This window comes from Gorilla gorilla, chromosome 20, assembly GCF_029281585.2.
Source record: "Gorilla gorilla gorilla isolate KB3781 chromosome 20, NHGRI_mGorGor1-v2.1_pri, whole genome shotgun sequence".
NCBI classification, from domain to species: Eukaryota; Metazoa; Chordata; class Mammalia; order Primates; family Hominidae; genus Gorilla; species Gorilla gorilla.
Window position 1 is genome coordinate 20,022,539 of NC_073244.2, and position 21,580 is coordinate 20,044,118.

The window sequence follows — 21,580 nt, forward strand, 5'->3', positions numbered from 1 at the left end:
TTATCTTTCGTCCCCACACCCCCCAATGTCAACTGTCTGCCCTGTTCTGTGCTGCGGCGGGCAGGCGGGGATTATCCTAGGGGCGCAGAGCCAGGGACGGAGGCTGGCGGAGGAGGGTGCTGAGTGGAGGAGCTGGGGCCTGGACCTAGGTCTGGAGGTTCGGGGGGCTCTAGTGCCAGGCGGGGGAGTATCTGTGAAACCTCTGGGACAGGGTTTCTGTTTACACTTGGAGAAGGGTCTATGGATTTCATCTGTTTTTTCAAGGGGCTTGGAACCCCCTCAACTTCAGTGGTAACAACCAGATGGTGCGCAGCCCCAGCATCTTAACCTGCGCCGGTTCAGGGCTCTGCCTTCTGCAGAGGCTGGGTGTGGATTTGGGGGCTAGGTCTCCTCCCTGAAATCCTCCCCAGAAGGAGCCAGGATATGGCCTTGGGGCTTCCTTCAGGCAAATGGGCCCAAAGAGGCTCAGGTGGCTTCTCCAAGCGGTTCCCATGGCCCACTACGCCCCAGTCTCCTTCCAGGAGGTTCAAATTTCATCCTCCCCACGGCTCCCCCACCCTCTAGCCCCAGGATGCTGAGTCTGGAGACAGGCGGAGATGCTTATCAAAGGCCAGGGTGGCAGGCCGGGGCTGGACCCACATGGGCTGGGCTCTAATAGGCCAGAGGCACAGCCGTGGGGGGCTGCAGAGGCTGCCTGGTCGGTACCCCTGGCCCGAGCCGCTGCCCGCCTTGGCCTGGCACCTCTTGGGTGACGGGGACACTCTGCTGGACGCCGTGGACCTGCAGCTGCTGTGGCACCGTGCCCGTGGGGGCCCCGGCAGTCTTGCTGGAAGAGCTGTTGGCCTGCACCGGCGACTGCTGTAAGGGAAGGAGACACAGGAATGCCGCTGGGGTGGGCTTGCATCCTCTCTGGGGTGGGCTCACACACACACCCTTCTCCGGAGAGCTGTCTGGGGAGGGCGGCAGTCTGTGGGGACCTATCCCAACCACCGAGGCTGGTAACTGACCGCCTCCCACGCATCCAAATGCCTACTCCCCGCAACAGTCCCAGTCAACTCCCGGCAACGATGGGGGTTTAACCCTCCCCAGCAAGGTTGGCTGATGTTGGGTGGTGCCGCCAGCACCCCTGAAGCTCTCCTGGGGCTGACCCTCAAGGTTATAGCAATGACGACAGCAGCCTCTGATGTGATATTGGGCCGACTCCCACCAGACACTGCACTGAGCGCTTTAAATGTACTCACTGGAATCTCATGACACCCCCACTTCCCAATGGAGGGGCAGAGGGGAAGGGACAAGCCCTGGGTCACATGGCTGCAGGCGATGAGGCACAGGGCTGAGCCCAGGCAGGCTGGCCATAGAGCCCCGTGTCTGCTCTGAGCCCCACTGTGCCTCAGGCTGTAATTCCCACAGCAAACTGAGGGGTGGTTGATACCATCAGTTGTTTGACACAGAGAAAACTCAGGGCTCAGAAGGCTCAAAGGGGCCGGGCATGGTGGCTCACGCCTGTAATCCCAGCACTTTGGAAGGCTGAGGTGGGCAGATCACCTGAGGTCAGGAGTTCAAGACCAGCCTGGCCAACATGGTGAAACCCCATCTCTACTAAAAATACAAAAATTAGCAGGGCGTGGTGGCGCATGTCTCTAATCCCAGCTACTCGGGAGGCTGAGACAGGAGAATCGCTTGAACCCAGGAGTCGGAGGTTGCAGTGAGCTGAGATCGCACCACTTCACTCCAGCCTGGGGGACAGAGCGAGATTCTGTCTCAAAAACAAAACAAAACAAGGCTCAGAGGCCTGCCTAGAGTCCCACGAGAGGAAGTGGCTGGGCCAGCCATCTGACCCCGAGCTCCTGATGCAGACAGCATCCACAGCCTGTCTTCAATACCCTCATTGGTGTTGTGGGTCCCCAGAATCTACCCTGTGGTCCAAGGCTTCCTGGAAGAGACTGTCCCACCCTCCGGGGGGAAGAGGAACCCACTTTGTTTCTCGGAATGCAGTTCCCTGAGCTGGAGCTGCCAGGACCATCTCAACCCAGGAAATCACCTCCTTCTCCCAGAGCAGAGCTCCACGGCCGCTTAGCTCAGAGCTGGCAGGGCCAGGAATTGGGCAGCTAAGCCACCCTACCTGGGGTCAACAAGGGCGTCGCACTGGGAGTGAAGAGGGAAGCAGGACTTTGGAGGAGCAAGTGGGCTTGGGAGGCGGGGCAGGGAGCCCCAAATATACTATGGGGATACATTGCTGACCTGGGGAGACAGCAGGGGGGAGGGCGGCCAACAGGACTACCACTTACCTCTGGGGGCGAGTGCACCTGCTGGGTACCATGGACCGTCAGGGAGACCTGGCCACCTTTGCTGCCTGGGGCTGCGCTCTGCACCACCAGACGCTGCGTGGGAAGAGCCTGGGGCCAGGGAGGGAGAGGGAGGGCAGATCATTGATGACAGCCCGTACAGTTGCACTGAGCATCTGCACGGTGCCAGGCAACATTCTAAGTGCTTCACGCCTGTTAGCTCACAGAATCGCCCTGACAGCCCTGATGAAGCTCAGCTACTGCCCCCACTTCACAGAGGGTGACACCAAGGCTCAGGACGGCAAAGGCACTTATCTGAGGTCCTAGAGCCAGGAAGCGGCAGAGCCGGAGTTGTTGTCAGGCCATGTGGAATGTGCTGTCATCCTTAAAACCCAATAGTACTAGGCTGGGTGTGGTGGCTCACACCTGTAATCCCAGCACTTTGGGAGACTGAGGCGGGCGGATCACCTGAGGTCAGGAGTTCGAGACCAGCCTGGCCAACATGGTGAAATCTCGTTTCTACTAATAATACAAATATTAGCCGGGTGTGGTGGCGCACACCTGTAGTCCCAGCTACTCAGGAGGCTGAGGCAGGAGAATCACTTGCACCTGGGAGGCGGAGGTTGCAGTGAGCCGAGATCGAGCCATTGTAAAACCCAACAGTACTTTGTCCAGATCTGCGCTGATCAATCGGAAACGGGTGTGCGCGGCACCTCATGCGCAGCCTTCTGGGGGACAGACCACCCTGTGCTGGCTGTGGACTCCTGACTCTAAACCTGGCCTTGGGTTCTCTGCTTCGGGACACCGGGTTGGACCCGCAAACCACCTTCCCAACTATACATCTTGTTCTCTCTGCTGAGATGGCTCCTGCAGCTCCTCTGTCCCTGATGGCCCCTGCCGGATGGTCTCACCCTGGGGAGGTGACTGCCCAGAGCCAGGAGGTAGGGCAGCCCCTGGATGGGGACTCTTCCCTCCATCCTGGTGAGGACACATCCAGGCTTGCCACAGGGGGTTGGTCCTCCACCCTGAGGGAGCCTTCCAGGGTGGTGGCCAGGTGCAGCAGCATTACCTGCTGGGGCACTTGGATGTTGGTCAGCTGGAGCGGCGACACGTGGCCTGGCTTGGCCTGCACGCTCGTCTGGACCAGCAGCCGCTGTGGAGACAAGGCAGGAGGAGCTGAGCTGCCACTTCCCCCAGGGAGGCCTGGCGCGGTTGGGTGGCAGGCGGCTGCTGTGCACATCTTGATAAGAACAGGTGAGCAGATGGCTCCAGCAGGAAGCGGGGAGGGGAGGTGAGGCCCCCGAGGCCGCAGCCTGCACTGCTCCCCTCACGGGCCCTCCCCCACCCCCGGGAGGGCCACATCCTACCTGCTGGGTGCCCTGCACCTGCTGAACCACCTGAGTAGGAACGCCGGTCTGGGTGGCGGTGGAGCCGGGGCTGGCCTCCGACACTGTCTCGCTGGCCCGCATGGCACCTTCTGTGGGGAGGGGCCACCAGGTCAGCTCTTCCTGCTGTCCCCGCCCCCAGCCTAAGCCTGAGCCCACCTGGAGGGGAAGATGCAGCCTGAAGCCAACCCCCAGCAAGGTCAGGCCCCTCCAAGACTCCTGTTTCCCCCTGGCCAGCCTTGACTGCACCCATCAGGGGCCCACGTGGCAGAGCGGACTGAGGCTTGCAGGACCCAGGATCCTTAATACCTGGAAGCAGCCCTCATCAGCTTTCCTCATCCTGAAGTCAGACCAGATAGGGTGACTGAAGAGCTATGATGCTCAAAACCCAGAAGGCTGGACCCTTCCCAGCAGACGGGACTTGTGGACAGGCAGGGAACTGACTGTCCACTCCAGGGTCCTGGCAGCACTGGAAGGATCGAGGCGCTGGGGCCACCTTCTCTGGGGTGACCCTGGCTTCCCGGGAGTGGAAGCTGCTCGGAGGAGTGGTCCCTGGAAGGTCTTGCTAGCCTGTGGCCAAGTCCTCCCTCCCTGCCCCTCTGTCCTCAGTGGGGTGGGGACCACAAGGGGCTTGGAGTGGGGGAGGCAGGTACTCACGCTGACAGGCAGCTGAGAAGAGACAATCATAGAACATCGTGCTCATCCCCTCCCCCACCCCACCCGCCCCCCCTGTCCGTCTGTCCATCCAGGGGGGCCTGCCTGGCCCTCTTTGCTCCTTGCCTGCCTCTATAGAACAGCAGGGTGTGCAGGTGGCTTTATACCCACAACCTTGGGGCGCTAATCCCCCCGGTGGATGCAGAGAGCCTGCCTGCCCTCTTGGAAAAACACTCCCCTCCCCAGCAAAGCGGGGCCTTCGCGGGGCTGGGGCAGCGCTGCGGGGTGAGGAGGGAGGTTGGTACCCGGAGATGCTATCAGGCAGGCACAGGTCAAATTTCATGCACATCTTGCTGAGTGATTAGCAGGGGTGCTGGGGGCAGAGGCGAGTGTTCCCAAGAGGCGCTGGCTAGAAGACACTCACCCCAGCTGGGACACCATCCATCCCATCCCCTCCATGTGACCTGGCATACCCCCAGCAGCTCCAGAGGCCGAGGTGGGGCTGGGGGTGGACATGTACCTGCCCTTCCTCCACCATCAAGGAGCCAAGGTCCCAGGCCCACCTTTCTTGGGGATTTAGAGGGGTTTATCCGACCCCCGGCAGGACTGAAGGGCCACAGGCAAGGAGTTATCACTGCAGACACTAGTGTTGCTTCTGGCACACTAGGTGTTATGTTAGACTCTGGACAGCCAGAGATAGAGCTTTTTTGTTTTTTTTGAGACAGGGTTTCGCTCTGTCACCCAGGCTGGAGTGCAGTAGCACGATCTTGGCTCACTGCAACCTCTGTCCCCTGGGGTTCAAGCAATTATCCTGCCCCAGCCTCCTAAGTAGCTGGGACTACACGCGTGCACCACCATGTCCGGCTAATTTTTGTATTTTTAGTAGAGACTGGGGTCTTGCTATATTGCCCAGGCTGGTCTCGAACTCTTGGACTCAAGCAATCCACCTGCTTCCATCTCCCGAAGTGCTGGAATTACAGGCGTGAGCCACTGTGCCTGGCTGACAGTAAGAGCTTTCCGGGTTTTTTTTTTTTTTTTTTTTGAGACAGGGTCTCACAGTTGCCCAGGCTGGAGTGCAGTGGCGCAATCTCGGCTCACTGAAATCTCCGCCTCCCGGTTCAAGTGATTCTCCTGCCTCAGCCCACTGAGTAGCTAGGACTGCAGGCACCCGCCACCACGCCCAGCTAATTTTCGTGGTTTTAGTAGAGACGGGGTTTTGCCATGTTGGCCAGGCTGCTCTTGAACTCCTGGCTTCAAGTGATCCGCCCGCCTTGGTCTCTCAAAGTGCTGGGATTACAGGCATGAGCCACTGCACCTGGCTGACAGTAAGAGCTTTTATTACCCATTTTCAGACAAGGCAACAGAGACCAGAAGCAAGGAAGTGATCTGTCCAAGGTCAAACGCACCATCCACCATGCAGGCCATGACACAGGTTCCCCTCTGGGCCCACACGAACCTCATACCACATATGGAACCGGAGTCACTGGTTCTGCCTGGGCTGCGCCCCAAGGGCAGTGATGTGTGAACTTGGGTATATGGGCACAGGAAGGAAAGTAAGCTGGGGGTCTACGGGGACCCCTCAAAGTCTGAAGTATCCAGACTGGGTCTCGGCTGTCCAGGCAGGGCACAGGAGGGAGAGGGGCCTGGACAGGGCAGGAGGGCTATCCAGGGCAGATGCAAAGGCCAAGTCAAGGGCAGAGCGCAGGAGTGTGTGTTGGGGGCGGGGGTTGCCAGATGTGGGAGGTGTTGGGGGAGGCCTCCGCGTAGCCGCATGTGGGCTGTGGGGCATTTGGTCAATCCCATGCCTGCCTGACCAGCTACCTGTGCAGCCAATTCCACAGGCCCCAATCCCTATGTTTTGCTGGAATCTTCCCTGGCATCTGCTTTAGGCTTCCCAGCCCTGAGCCATAAGGGAGGAGGCCCTTGCTGAGAGGGCCCCTCCTGGGAGAAACCCGAGACAGCCCCGAGTCATGTGACCGGCCCTGCACACCTGGGTCCGTGGGGCCCAAGGACTCAGGCCCAGCCTAAGGGATGGTGTCTCACCCAGGAAGCTCAAGGTGGGCAGGGAGTGGGGGGCTGGCCTCCCACCTCCTCCAGGGCTCAGGGGCTGGTTGCTGAGCAGGACCTACACAGCAGCAGGAGGCCTGGGGACCTGCTGAGACCAGGTGGCTGTCTCCCGGAAGCAGCCTTGCCCGTCTCCTGCCTCTGGGGTAGCCCTCAAGGCTGGGACCCTGCCTGCCAGCCCAGGAGGGCGCCAGGGGATGCGCCACAAGGCTAACAGGTGAGCCTGAGTGACTCATGTGGATGAGGGCTTCCTGTGCAGCCATCCCTGTCTGCCTGCGGCCGGGTCAGGGCCCCTCCACCACTGGGTCTGGCCCTCGCTGTGTTTCAGGGAGGAGAAGCCAGGAGGGGAAGTGGGGGGTGGCACTGAGTCTGCGAGCGAGCGTCTGCATCTATCTGCCGGAGATCGCCACTCTGGGCATGTGCAGGAGGCCAGGGAGGCCCCCACTGTCTCAGGAAACGGCGGCCGATTTCCTGTCTCTGAATCTGACACATTAACATCTCCGAGCAGTGGAATGACTCTGACAAGTGGGCACCCCTCCTCCCCGGGCCCCGCACTTCCCCATCTAGACCTACTCAAACCTTAAATGAGCTACTTGGGGGAGCCCAGGGGAGGTCCGAGAGGCTGGGCTCCTGGCATCCACCCTGGGGGCCTGGCCCCCTTCCCCATAGACAGATGGGGCCACCTGACCCTCTGCCTCCTGCCCCTGGGCTCCCTGGGATGATGTCAGTCAGGGGCTCCTGGAGGGGCCCCTGCTGCCCCCAGTGTCCTCTATCCCTTGTCTGCTCCAACCTCAGTTTCCCCATCTGTGCTTGGGAATGCTGACAAACACCCTCCACTTCTCTGTCTGGACACAAGTCTTCTTGGCCCCCCTAGAACTCCAAGTGAGAGAGAAGCAGGGAAGAAGGGCTGGACTCGGCCCCTCCTTCGGGGCGGCCCCTGTTCCCTGCAGGCCGGCTCGGTTTCACCTTCCCAGGAGTGGCTGCCAGAGCCCACAGCACTCTCCTTCCGCCTTGGGTTCTGGGAGAGTCTGATGGCCTCTGAGGACAGGGATTTATGGATCTAGTATTGTTCCTGACCAGGGAAACTTGATCTTCCTTCCTACCACCTCCAAAGTCACCTTTAGGCAGGGCAGGCGGGGACCGGGGCTGGGTGAGCTATGTCTGGTTTGGTGTCGGCTGGCGTCCAGCCCCAGGCTCCAAGTCTGGGTCCAGGCCCCTCCCTTCCTCTTCCCTGCCGCCTCCCTGGGTCCCTGGTCAGCTCCAATTGCTCCTGGCTTGGGAGAAGTCCCAGGTGCCTTGTGGCAGCCTTCACTGGTGTCAGTTACTCCCGCTTCCCCGGCGCTCACGTGGCCCCGGCCACCCTTAGATGAGGAAGGACGCTAACCTGGCAGAGGGTCAGGGAGGAAGGCTGGGGAGTTACTGCAAGGGGTGGGGGAGGGGACAGCTGGCAGGGCACAAGCCAACCTCCTCTTCCTCAGAACAAATCCAGGAAGCATTGCCCAGTGACCCTTCTGGGGACAGGCTGGCACCTGCCAGAATGTGGAGTGGCAGGGAAATGAAATTCCCTGGGACCACTGTGAAAGGCGACTAAGCTACCGCCTGACCAAAGTGAGCCCCAGAGAGTTCTGTGGACATCAGGGTTGCTGCAGCCTGCCCTCGTGGGTACAGAGTACCCTCCTGGGAACACTACCAAGATGGGGGAGACAGAGGCCACCTCCCCATGCCTCACAGCTACTTAGAGTCCAGCCTAGCTCTGTCTGACCCAAAGACCATGACTTGCTCTTGACTTGCTCTTGACTTCTTGCTCTTTTGTCTTTTTTTTTGAGACAGAGTCTTGCTCTGTTGCTCAGGCTGGAGCGCAATGACACGATCTCGACTCACTGCAACCTCCACCTCCCAGGTTCGAGCGATTCTCCTGCCCTAGCCTCCCCAGTAGCTGGTGCTACAGGCACATGCCAACACGCCTGGCTAATTTTTGTATTTTTATTAGAGACGGGGTTTCATCATGTTGGCCAGGCTGGTCTTGAACTCCTGACCTCAGGTGATCCGCCTGCCTCAGCCTCCCAAAGTGCGGGGACTTGGTCTTGACTTTGAAGCACCAGGGCCCCCCTGAGGGAGTGCGGGAAGAGCTGGAGAAGCCAAGGTCAAGAGTGGAAGGACTTGGGGAGTGGTGGAGCCTGGAGCTGTGTGCCCACTCCAGACCCTGGCTCTAGGGAGCCTGGACCCTGAAGCAGGTAAGACCCACACCCAGGGCGTGGATCAGGACCCATCAGACACTCTGGGCGCCAAGCAGAGCCATCCACTGGTGACATGCGAGGCCTCCTGCAAACAGTCAGCCATGCAGGAGCTGATGGGACATGATGGCTGTGCTAGGTGCTCCTCTAGGCTGTTCTGGGTCAGGCTGGTGCTCCTCGGTCATTCCACAGAGACTGAGCACTGACAGAGCCCTGCCTGCAGGTGGGCACCCCCACCATCCCATTATCGGAACTTCAAGTAGTGTTAAGTGTTAAGAAGACCAGCGGGGCGCAGTGGCTCACACCTATAATCCCAGCACTTTGGGAGGCCAAGGCAGGCAGATTACTTGAGGTAAGAAGTTTGAGACCAGCCTGGCCAACATGGCAAAACGCCATCTCTACCAAAAAATACAAAAATTAGCCTGGTGTGGTGGTGCGCCCCTGTAATCCCAGCTACTCGGGAGGCTGAGGCAGGAGAATCGCTTGAACCCAGGAGGCAGAGGTTGCAGTGAACTGAGATCGCACCACTGCATCCGGCCTGGGTGACACAGCGAGACTTTGTCTCAAAAACAAACAAACAAGAAGACAGAGAGTGAGCAATGGGGGTAGGGGCAGGGAGGTGTGGGAGTCGGAAAGGTAGTGTCTGAGCAGCAACCTAAGGGAGACAAGAGGCAAGCTCCCAGAGGGTCTGGGGCAGGGAGTGCTCCTGGCAGAGGGTACCGAGAGTGCAAAGGTCAAGAGGCAGGACTGAGCCTGGTGGGTTTATGGAGCTGTAGGAAGGCAAGAGGGGCTGGACCAGGTATTTGAGGGGATGGGTGGAAGTGGGCGAGGCTGGGAGGCTGGCAGGCCAGAGTTGAAGGGGCTTGACATTTGCTAGTAGGGGCACAGGGTGTGTGGAGCGTTTTTGCATTTTGTTTTTGTTTTTTTGTTTTTGAGACGGAGTTTCACTCTTGTCGCCCAGGCTGGAGTGCAATGGTGCAATCTTGGCTCACTGCAACCTCCACCTCCTGGGTTCCAGCAATTCTCCTGCCTCAGCCTCCCAAGTAGCTGGGATTACGGCGCCCACCACCACACCCAGCTTAGAGAGAGAGAGAGAGAGAGAGAGAGAGAGACAGACAGACAGACAGACAGACAGAGAGAAAGAGAAAGAGAGTGTGTGTCTGTGTGTGTAGCTTTTAAAGTCCTTTTTTGTCAGGTATCGGCGGAGGGGAAGGAGCCTGCTCTCCCAGAGCTGAGAAAGCCTAGGCTGGGGTTTCTCAAAGAGTGCCCATGGAACCACCTGGCTTGGAGCCATCAGGGTTGAGCTACGATGTGACGGGACCTAATGGACAGTTGTGAACCTGCTCCCTCTGGCTGCTGGGAGGGGTCAGACTGTGAGGGCGGAGGCTCGACCAGGATTGGGGTCATAGAAGTGGAAGAGGCGGGGGGGTTCTAGAAGAGTTTAGGAGGTGGAGCCGAGAGGTCTTACTCAACGAGGAGTAGGACAGAAACGAGACTGACCGTGGGCCTGGGAGGATGAGAAAGCCTTGAAGGAGAGATTTGAAGAGGGAAAAATGCAGAATTCAATGTGGCTGCACTGGCCTGCATCAAATTCAACACCAAGTGGATGAGTCAGGAGGGGCTGGATGTGGGGTCCTGCAGTTCAGGGTTGCAGCCCAGGCTGGAGACCTCAGTGTGGGTATTGAGAGCTGGGACACAGGATGAGGCCATTGTTAAGGGAGAACTACAGGAGCTAAGAGAGGTTCCCAGGCCTGAGTCTGGGGCTCCCCGTCCTTTGCTGACAAGGTCAGGGAGATGGGGAGAAGCAGCAGAGAGGACCACGGAGGGGCTGCGGGGGGTGGGCGGAGACCAGGGCAGTGTGGGCTCCTGGAGGCCTCACAAGAGGGGATCTTCGGGAAAAAGGGGGCCAGCTGCAGGGGGTCCAGCAGCTGGAGGTTCCTGGATAAAATGGGGGCTTGGCTGGGCACGGTGGCTCACACTTGTAATTCCAGCACTTTGGGAGGCTGAAGTGGGAGGATTGTTTGAGGCCAGGAGTTCAAGACCAGCCTGGGCAACATAGTGAGACTCTGTCTCTACAAAAAAATTAAAAGATTAGGCCGGGCGTGGTGGCTCACGCCTGTAATCCCAGCACTTTGGGAGGCCGAGGCGGGTGGATCACGAGGTCAGGAGATCAAGACCATCCTGGCTAACACAGTGAAACCCCGTCTCTACTAAAAATACAAAAAATTAGCCAGGCGTGGTGGCGGGCACCTATAGTCCCAGCTACTTGGGAGGCTGAGGCAGGAGAATGGCGTGAACCCCGGAGGCAGAGCTTGCAGTGAGCCGAGATCCTGCCACTGCACTCCAGCCTGGGTAACAGAGCGAGACTTTGTCTCAAAGAAAAAAAAAAAATTAGCTGGGTGTGGTGGCACATGCCTATAGTCCCAGCTACTTGGGAGGCTGTGAGAGTATCACTGAGCCCAGGAGTTGGAGGTTACAGTGAGCCATGATTGCACCATTGCACTCCAGCCTGGGCGACAGAGCAAGACCCTGTCTCAAAAAATAAATACATAAAAAATAAACAAAATGGGTGCTGTTCCACCTTAATGGGTGGATGGGAAGATCTGCAAGAGGGGGATTAAGTGATGCAGAAGGAACTAGAAGGAGCAATGGCAGGAGCGTGTTCTGGATATAGGTGGTGCTGCTTAATCCAAGAAGGCAGAGGTGGTGGGTGCAGATGCACCCCAGGAGCTGGGCAGGAGAAGGGGTCCCTGTGGCTGCCTGATGGTACTCTGTCCCCAGTAAGGTTGCCTGCAGGGTCAGGGACCAGGAGCATAGTATGAGACAAAGGTGATGGAGGTGAAGGTGGGGCAGAGGGAGAATGGGTTTCTTGGAGCATGAAGTTCACTGTTAAGGGAATGCTGCAGGATTTCTGAGGGGTGCTGAGAACCCACCAGAGGTTTGTGGCCTGAAGACCCTGCCCATGTCTGCAGCCCGACCTCAACCAGGGCAGGGCTGTGTCTACACAGGCGGGGGGGCACTAAGTGTGGCACTCATGCGGACACCTCCACTCCGTCCATACAGTAAAGAGTCACTGCCCTGAGTCCCTGCATGTTCCCGCCCCAAACCTCTGCCAGAGACCCTGGACCTGCCATGCAGACACTGCCAGAAGCCTCTGGGACACTGCCCAGGGCCCCAGCCCCATCTGCTCTGTTCCACGACGGGGCCAATTGCTACACTTTTCATTACTTTTTTTTTGAGATGGATTCTCGCTCCGTACCCAGGCTGGAGTGCAGTGGCAGGATCTCAGCTCACTGCAACCTCTGCCTCCCGGGTTCAAGTGATTTTTCCTGCCTCAGCCTCCTGAGTAGCTGGCATTACAGGTTCGCGCCACCACGCCCAGCTAATTTTTATATTTTTAGTATAGATGGGGTCTCACCATGTTGGCCAGGCTGGTCTTGAACTCCTGACCTCAAGTGATCCACCTGCCTCGGCCTCCCAAAGTGCTGGGGTTATAGGTGTGAGCCACCACACCCAGCCAATTGCTACATATTTTGATGACTCTTTATGACCTGATGGTCCCCAATCCCATCTTGACCCACCCCTTCCACAGCCCCTCAGGATGCCCTGATGGTCTCACCCCTTCCATTCCCACTCTGAGAAGGACCAGGGCCAGCTTTGATCCGGGCTCCCACTGAGGCCTCTGTCCACCACAGAGCACATTAAAAACACACTAGCTGTGCACAGTGGCAGGCGCCTGTAGTCCCAGCTACCTACGAGGCTGAGGCAGGAGAATCACTTGAGCCCAGGAGTTCGAGGTCAGTCTGGACAGCATAGCAAGACCCCATCTCTAAACCAAAAAAAACACACGAATCTAGCCTAATGCCCAGGCTGTGCTGCCATTCCCATCAGAGCACTGAGTCAGTCGAGACAGAGACCCAGCCCTCAGGCAGACCCTAAACAAGTCAAAACATCGTCACTATGTTTACTGTGGGAAATGCTCAGAGGGCAACAGGTCTGTCCAAGATGGCCTGCTCTCAACACAGGTCCTGCGTGCCTTAGCTTATGTCATGAGAAAGAAAAGCAAAAATAAAGAAAAGGGCCAGTCCCTGGATCCTGCCCAAAACAACAGGGCAGCTGCTCTAGGAAGGGGAGGTGACATGTCCAGGCCCCCACCCCCAGCTGACCTCCCTGAAGCGCCCACTCAAGGCCATCCTGGCTATGAGACCCTCGCATGCGTCCCCGGAGAGCGAGGAGCTATGATGATCCCATCACAAATGAGGAAACCAGAGCAGGGAGGCCAAAAGACTGGTGTGTAGCCAGGCCAGGCCTCTGTCTCCCACAGGTGCATGCAAACTTTGATACCACTGCCCAAACCCTTCTTCCAGTGACATCTTACTTGCAAAGAGAGGTCAGAACAGCTCTAAGAGGCTGAGCATGGTGGCTCATGCCTGTATTCCCAGCACTTTGGGAGGCTATGGCAGGAGGATCGCGTGAGCCCAGGAGTTTGAGACCAGCCTAGGCAATATGGCGAGACCTCATCTCTACAAAAAATACAAAAAAAAACAAAAAAATTAGCTGGGCACAGCTGCACACCTGTGGTCTCAGCAACTCGGGAGACCGAGGTGGGAGGATCATTTGAGGCCAGGAGTTTGAGACCTGCCTGAGCAACATGGGAAGATCCCATAGCTACAAAAAATTTTAAAAATTAGCCAGGCATGGTGGTGGGCACCTGTGGTCTCAGCTACTTGGGAGGCTGAGGTGGAAGGATTGCTTGAGCCTGGAGGGTTGAGGCTGCTGTGAGCTGTGATTGTGCCACTGCACTCCAGCCTGGGCAACAGAATGAGACTCTGTCTCAAAAAATAAAATAAAACCAAAAAAAGAAGCTCTAAGAGCTGCTCTGGTGGGAAGGAGTTTGGGGGGACAGAGGCCTCCTTGCATGACTTAAGCACCCCTGCCCTAGTGATACCCCAAGTCCCATCCAGAAACCTTGGGGGGCATGGCAGCCCTGTGCCTTCACACCCAGGGGCTAGGCTATCTGAACAACTCTGAGAGGAGTTTTCAGGACACACGAGCGCGGCACTTACCAGAGACAGTGACCACGATGTACTGCTGGGGTGCAGGCGAAGGGGTGGGTGCACCGGTTGGCTGCGAGGGTGCGGGTACAGCCGGGAGCTCCGTCACGTACTGCTTCTGGCCACCCGGTGGCTGTGCCTGGGGCTGGGGGCTCTGCAGCTCGGTGACATATTGGGGCTGAGGGGTGGCAGCAGCGGTGGGTGGCTGCGGGGGCTGGGGTGCCGCTGGGGGTGGTGGCGGTGGCGGTTGGGGCTGGGCTTGTGGTGGGGCCTGTGGCGGCTGGGATGGTGGCGGGGCTGCCTGTAGCTCAGTATATGCCTGTGTTGCCATGCCAACGGTGGGGAAAATGATAATAAATAAGGCTTTTTTTTTTTTTAATTCCTTGGGAAGAAAGACGGGGAGGGGGGAGAGAAAAACAAAACAAAACAAAAGAAGGAAAAACAGGAATTAATCTACAGGCAGAGAAAGCAGGGACAGCTCTGGGTTCCCTGGAGATGTGCTTAGGTTCATCACTAACTTAATTAAATCCCCAGGCTGGTGGCCAGAAATATCCAACCCGTCACTGCAGGGGGACCAGCTGTAGACCAGGGCTGGAGCCCCACTCCACACCCCCACTCACCCCAAGCCAGGACTCCTGCCTTCCCAGTCCCTGGTACCCAGAGACCCCCACATCCACATAGGATCGCATTTCCCCACACTGCGGGGGAACTTGGGCCTGTGTGGTTGCTCTGTGCCCTAACCCAGAGAAAAATGGTACAGTTCTCACTGGGTCACTCTCAAATACCAGGGGCTGCCCCTCCCTTGCCTCCATCTCCTTAGCTGAGGACCCCAAGTGGGCACTTCCTGAGGGCTCCTGTAGGCCAGGCACAGGGCTGGGCACTTTCCCTATGTTAGTTCATCTTTTTAAAATATATATTAGGCCGGGCACAGTGGCTCATACCTGCAATTCCAGCACTTTGGGAGGCTGAGGCGAGCGGATCACTTGAGGTCAGGAGTTCGAGACCAGCCTGGCCAACATGGTGAAACCCCGTCTCTACTAAAAATACAAAATTTGCTGGGCATGGTGGTGCCTGCCTGTAGTCCCAGCTACTCAGGAGGCTGAGGCAGGAGAATCACTTGAACCTGGGAGGCGGAGGTGGCAGTAAGCCAAGATTGCACCACTGTACTCCAGCCTGGGCGACACAAGATGCTGTCTAAATATATGTGTGTGTGTGTGTGTGTGTGTGTGTGTGTGTGTGTGTGTGTATTTTTTTACTTATATATTGAAATATACATATATACATATATAGTATATATACACACACACATATACACTGTATACATATATGTACATATGTATATTTATATATTGTATATGTATGTTGAAATATACATATATATAAATATATATAAAATCATTTTTTTCAGAGATGGGAGTCTCATTATCATGCCCAGGCTGGTCTTGAACTCCTGGGCTCAAGCGATCCTCCTGCCTTAGCCTCCCAAAAAGTGCTGGGATTCTAGGTGTGAGCCACCACGCCCGGCCTATTTCATTTTAAACTTTCCAACAACCATGTCTGGGTTTGGGTTCTGTCTGCTAGATAGGGAGCTGAGGCTCAGAGAGGTTAAGGTGCTTGCCCCAGGCCACACAGCGGGGAAGTGGTGGCAGGGCTGCATTTGAACTCTGGGTGTTCTATGCTCCTGACTCGTCAGTTTATTGCCGGAAAGCACAGTCATGGGGAAAGCTGCCTCCCAGGGACCCGTGCCAGTTCCCTCCGTGCCTGCCATCTGGACTTGGGATTCTCGGCTGAGTAGCATTCCCAGTGGGAAGGTGTTTGAGTCCAAAAAGCCCCTGTGAGCTGCATGGGGCCACAGGGGCTTTTTGGGCCCTCTGTCTGGGAGCAGTTATGGGTCTTGACACCAGATGTAAGCTCATCAGTGGGACAGTGCCCTTCTGTGGCCAGGGGCGACAGGGCTGGGAGCAGGCCCAGGCTGCACTGAGAACCTGGCAGCTGCAGCTGACTTCAGAACAGGGCCGGCCTTGGCCAAGCACGGTGGCTCACGCCTGTAATCCTAACACTTTGGGAGACCGGGGTGGCTGGATCACCTGAAGTCAGGCGTTCAAGACCAGCCTGGTCAACATGGCGAAACCCCGTCTCTACTAAAAGTACAAAAATCAGCTGGGCATGGTGGCACATGCCTGTAATCCCAGCTACTTAGGAGGATGAGGCAGGAGAATCACTTGAACCTGGGAGGCAGAGGTTGCAATGAGCCGAGATCTTGTCACTGCATTCCAGCTTGGGCAACAGAGTGACACTCTGTCTCAAAAAAAAAAAAAATTAAACGGGAGTGGTGGCGCGCACCTGTAATCCCTGCTACTCAGGAGGCTGAGGTGGGAGAATTGCTTGAACCCATGAGGTAGAGGTTGCAGAGAGCTGTGAGCTGAGATTGTTCCACTGCACTCCAGCCTCAGTGACACAGCCACACCCTGTCTCAGAGCAAAACAAAACAAAAGAAAAGAACAGGACAGGCCTGGCTGCTAAAGGGTGTGTTCCTCTCCCAGGTGCTGGGCTGGGCATGGCCTCCCTCCGGCTCAGCCCCACTGTAGCAGGGGATCGGCAGATGGTTTGGGGACCCTTGTACTCATAAGCCCTATCCCCAGGTCTGAAGCATTTGAGGGACAGTGGGACAGAGGCACGAGTGGTTAAGAGGAAGGGCTCCAGATCCGTGATTTTGTGGCTCCTGCCTGGCCCCAGAAGGCATTTGGGTCTGAGAGCCCTGCCTGCAGCTGGCCATGACTCTGGGCAGTACTGCCTCCTGGCAAGCAACTGGACCAGAGCCTCTTCTGCACTAACACTCAGCACCCATGTGCCACGATGTGCCCAGATGGCCCTCCAGCCGCAGGGTGACCCTCAAAGGAAGGAGGAGGTAAAAAACAACAACTGCTGTTGGTTGACCAGGAGCCCCCAGACCCCTCCACTGAGGTCACCTCCTCCTGGCAGTCATGTGAGGGAGGCATCATCATGCCCATTTTACAGACGAGCTGAGTGAGGCTGAGGGGTAGGCTGCTGAAAGCCTCGAGCAACTGGTGAGGGGGGATTGAGCCCAGGTCTCTCTGACCCCCAGATACATTCTGTCAGTCCCCAGCCCTACTCAGGATGCCAGGCACAGGGCTCATTTGCTTTTTTTTTTTTTTTTTTTTTTTTTGAGATAGAGTATCACTCTGTCATCCAGGCTGGAGTGCAGTGGCACGATCTTGGCTCACTGCAACCTCTGCCCCGACGGGTTCAAGCGATTCTCCTGCCTCAGCCTCCCGAGTAGCTGCGACTACAGGAGCCTACCACCACACCCAGCTAATTTTTGTGTTTTTAGTGGAGACAGGGTTTCACCATGTTGGTTGGGCAGGTCTCGAACTCTTGACCTCAAGTAATCCACCCACCTCGGCCTCCCAAAGTGCTAGGATTACAGGCGTGAGCCACCACGCCCAACCTTCATTTGCTTCTTAAAGTAAGTACACGGCATCTTGCCGGTTCTTCCAACAGGGAGACCCAAGCGCCACCTGCAAAGGTTACGCCCCCTGCCCAAGGCCGCAGTTAAGGACAGCAGAACTGGCAAGGGGGAAGCCGGCCCGAGCAGCCCAGAGGAGGCCGGTTCCCATCCTTCATGCCTCCCTGTGCCTCCCTCCCCGGGGATCCAGGTTCTGCTCTTGGATGCCAAACTCAAGAGGTGTCCGAGTTAGCAGGGGGGCAAGGTAGGTAAGAAACGAGCCCTGGACGGGGATGGATGCCATGATTTGAATTTGGCTACCTCCTAGCTGTGTGACTTTTGAGGAGAGCCTCTACGGCTCCATCTGTGAAATGGGAGGACAGCTGGCCCTACCAGGCGGGGCTGCTGAGGGTTCAAGCTGATCCTGCGGGCAGCGCGTGGCCAGGCACCTGGCATGCTGTAAGCACGCAGGAAATGGCTCTGGCTCCTTCACTGCCCAGGGCCCTTTAACGCAGTTCCAGGAAAGATGAAAATACCTCCTGGCCCTGCCTGCCTTCCACGGTCCAGAGCTTTGTGCTGCTGAGGATGAAGGAAACAGGAGCTTACACTTGCCTCTTGGGTGTGCCCTCTGGGCTTGCGGCAGGCTTGGGAGGGACTCCAGGACCCTCCTGGCTGGCGGGAACAGAGCTGACAGGGCCCTGGGGCCCCCCTCCCTGCCAGGTGAGGTCATTCTGGTAGGAGTGGAGGCAGGCAGGATGAGAAGCCGTTTGGGGCCTTCCCACCTAGCAAGTGGCCAGCCTTAGTGCTCCGAGGCCCAGGGACTCGGGCAGCAGAGAAACTTGCCCACCGTGAGAGGGAAAAGGCTGCTGCCTGCCTTGAACAAGGCGAAGACCATCTTCCTCCAGCCCCTGCCCTCCCCAAACTCCTTTCTGCCAGCGTTAGAGGGGAGGAGGTTCCTCACACCATCGGGTCCACATCTGGCCCAGCTCGGGTACTCAAGTCACTGTAGTCGACAACCCTTCATCTGTCTGGTGTCAGACCCTCACCCACATGAACCCTGGTGCCATGTCTTAACTCATTAACATATTACCAACCTTCTTCTGGGCCTCAGTTGCCTGTCACCTGGGGATAACGAGAACACCCAATTCATCAAATTGCTGCAAAGATCCAATGAGATCAGGCCAGGCACGGTGGCTCACACCTATAATTCCAGCACTTTGTGAGGCCTAGGCAGGTGGATCAGCTGAGGTCAGGAGTTCGAGACCAGTCTGGCCAACATGGCGAAACCCCGTCTCTATAAAAATACAAAAATTGGCCAGGTATGGTGGCGTGTGCCTGTAGCCCCACCTATTCGGGAGGCTGAGGCAGAAGAATCACTTGAACCCAGGAGGCAGAGGGTGCAGTGAGCAGAGATCACACCACTGCAATCCAGCCTGGGTGACTGGGTGACAGAGCAAGACTCTGTCTCAAGAAAAAAAAAAAAAATCCAATGAGATCAGCTCAGCACCCAATAAACACTGATAAGTGGCAGGTGTTATTATTCATTCAACAAATATCCAAGCCAGGTTGGGACAGAGGAGGAAGGTGACAGGATCTTCAAGCTCTTGGGAGGGGACACCAAGAGGAAATCCAACCTAAGCTTTCGTCAGCAACATCATGCAGATTCCTGAGCTCTTCTGCCCAGTGAGTCTGAAATGGCCCCAGAGTCTGTTTTAGCTGGTCCCTTAGATGATTCTGAGGCAGACAGTCCTGACAGCACTCTGAGAAATGCTGGCCTTGGCTTTCTCAGCCCTAAGAGACCTGGCCCCTTGTGGCCCCTCCCACAAAGAAAGGGCTTTAAAAGCTCCTCACTTACTGGCTCTTTCTCCTCCTAGGGACACAAAGCCCATGGGCCTCATCCCTTCCACTCAGGGGCAAGAAGAGGAGGCAATGATTAATTTCTAAAAGGCTGAGCTCAAAAGGAGGAGGTGGGAGATTGAGGAACAACTAAACCAACTTCTCTATTGGAGGCCTTCTCAGCACTGTGATTGTCAATCTTTTTCCTACAATTATTTGACCAAAGAGCCCTTTTCTACCTTTTAAGGAGACTACATTAAGCAATTATACAGGTTTGTTCCCTAGAGAGAAATAAATCACATATACATACATAGCATGAGGTATTGCCCATATATTTGAGCGTGAGAACCCTTTCTTTATGGAGCCTGGCACACAAAACAAGGGAATTACTTAACAAACTGTTCCTTGGCAATGAATCTGCCAAGAAAAGCACTAGTGGCTGCACCTATCTTCAAAGCCAGCAGCTGCTTATGGAGACTGTTTAAGTCTATTACTTTAAATGAGGGCTCGGCAAAGTTCTGTAAGGGCCAAGCATAAACGTTATTAGTTTTGTGGCTAGTCTCTGCAGCAGCTGTTCAACTCTGCCACTGTAATGTGAAAGTGGCCATGCACAATAGGTAAACAAATGAGCAGGCTGTGTGCGAATAAAACTTTATTTCTAGACACTGAGATTTGAACTTCATGTAATTTTCACATATCATGAAATATAATTCTGGTGTTGATATTTCCAATAATTTAAGAATGTAAAAATCATTCTTAGCTCATCAGCCAAAAACAGGCAGCAGGCCATAGTTTGTTGACCCCTGTGGTTTTTTTTGGGGGGAGGGGGGGCAAAGTTTCTCTTTTGTTGCCCAGGCTGGAGTGCAATGGCACAGTCTCTGCTCACTGCAACCTCTGCCTCCCGGGTTCAAGTGATTCTCCTGTCTCAGCCTCCTGAGGAGCTGGGATTACAGGTGCCCGCCACTATGCCTGGCTAGCTTTTGTATTTTTAGTACAGATGGGGTTTCACCATGTTAGCCAGGCTGGTCTCAAACTCCTGACCTCAGGTGATCCTCCCACCTTGGCCTCCCAAAGTGCTGGGATTACAGGCATGAGCCACCGCGACTGGCCTAACCCCTGTTTTGGACGCCAGATTCTCTAATCAAATGGTTTACATCCTCAGCAAGGCCCTCCCAAAGATATAGAAAGAAAACTCACTCTCTTCATCTGTAGAATGGCTTTAATAATGAACTTGCAGAAGAATGGCAAAATTAAATGGGATGATGTGTGTTTCTTTCATCCTCTATATCCAATTCATTTAGAAGATTTGTCAATTACTCCTCCAAAATATATCCTAGAGGCCGGGAGTGGTGGCTTATGCCTGTGATCCCAGCACTTTGGAAGGCTGAGGCGGGCGGATCATTTGAGGTCAGGAGTTTGAAGCCAGTCTAGCCAACATGGCGAAACCCCGTCTCTACTAAAAATACAAAAATTAGCTGGGTGTGGTGGTGTGTGGCTGTAATCCCAGCTACTCAGGAGGCTTAGGCAGGAGGATCGCTTGAGTCTGGCGGGGCAGAGGTTGCAGTGAGCTGAGATTGTGCCACTGCATGCATACAAACACACACACATACACACACACACTTGCACACATCTCCTAATGACTGGGCGCAGTGCTCACATCTATAATCCCACCACTTTCGGAGGCCAAGATTGGAGGATCACTTGAGCCCAGGAGTTCAAGACCAGCCTAAGCAACAAAGTGACGCCTTATCTCTATAAAAAAGTGAAAAAATCAGCTAGGCATAGTACCCGACACCTGAAGTCCCAGCTGCTCGGGAGGCTGGGGTGGGAGAATCACTTGAGCCCAGGAGTTCCAGGCTTCAGTGAGCTATGATCACATCGCCACACTCCAGTCTGGGCAACAGAACAAGACCCTGTCTCTTTAAAATATATCCTGGACAGGCATGGCGGCTCACGCCTGTAATCTCAGCACTTTGAGAGCCCAGGGCAGGAAGATTGCTTGAGGCCAGAAGTTTGAGACCAGTCTTAGCAGCATAGCCGAGACTCCATCTCGACAAAAAAATTTTAAAAATTAGGTGGGTGTGATGGCGTGTGCCTGTAATCCCAACTACTCGGGAGGCTGAGGTAGAATTGCTTGAACCCAGGAGGCAGAGGTTGCAGTGAGCCTCTCTACAAAAACAAAAAAAAACAAAAAACAAAACAAAACAAAAAAATGCTGCAGATCCATTCCTGCCTCTCATGGCCTCGGCCCCACCTCTTCCTCCCACCTGGCATGCTGTCCCCACCGCCACCTTCATGGCTGGCTTCTCCTCCTTATTCAGGTCTCAGCTCATACACACTTCCTTGGGTCTGAAGGTACCCTCAAGCACATACTACTATTTTATTTGCTTCCTGACACTGTGTTTCCCTGTTGAGTTTATTTTCTTTCTTTCTTTTTCGTTTCTTAGAGACAAGGTCTCACTCTGTTGCCCAGGCTGGAGTGCAGTGGCACAATCACAGCTCACTGTAACCTTGAATTCCTGGGCTCAAGTGATCCTCTGGCCTCAGCCTCCACAGTATATGGGAACGCAGGCCTGTGCCATGACACCTGGCTAATTTTTAA

At 55.9% G+C, this 21,580-nt stretch overlaps 1 protein-coding gene across 11 annotated transcripts in view; it reads right to left on the bottom strand.

The window, feature by feature from the left end:
• Positions 1 to 21,580, bottom strand: part of RFX1 (regulatory factor X1) — a 45,379-nt gene that overhangs the window by 18,410 nt on the left and 5,389 nt on the right. For 4 of the 11 annotated variants that reach the window (XM_055371938.2, XM_055371936.2, XM_055371941.2 and 1 more), the window contains exons 2-7: positions 18,237 to 18,436; positions 13,689 to 14,058; positions 3,653 to 3,762; positions 3,355 to 3,438; positions 2,289 to 2,396; positions 706 to 858 (exon numbers count right to left, since the gene is read on the bottom strand). In XM_055371938.2, coding sequence (XP_055227913.1) covers positions 706 to 858; positions 2,289 to 2,396; positions 3,355 to 3,438; positions 3,653 to 3,762; positions 13,689 to 14,007 — 774 coding nt within the window. In that variant the 5' untranslated portion in view covers positions 14,008 to 14,058; positions 18,237 to 18,436. The remainder of the gene's footprint in view (positions 1 to 705; positions 859 to 2,288; positions 2,397 to 3,354; positions 3,439 to 3,652; positions 3,763 to 13,688; positions 14,059 to 18,236; positions 18,437 to 21,580) is intronic. The other 7 variants (XM_055371940.2, XM_055371944.2, XM_055371946.2 and 4 more) reach the window with 4 other exon arrangements.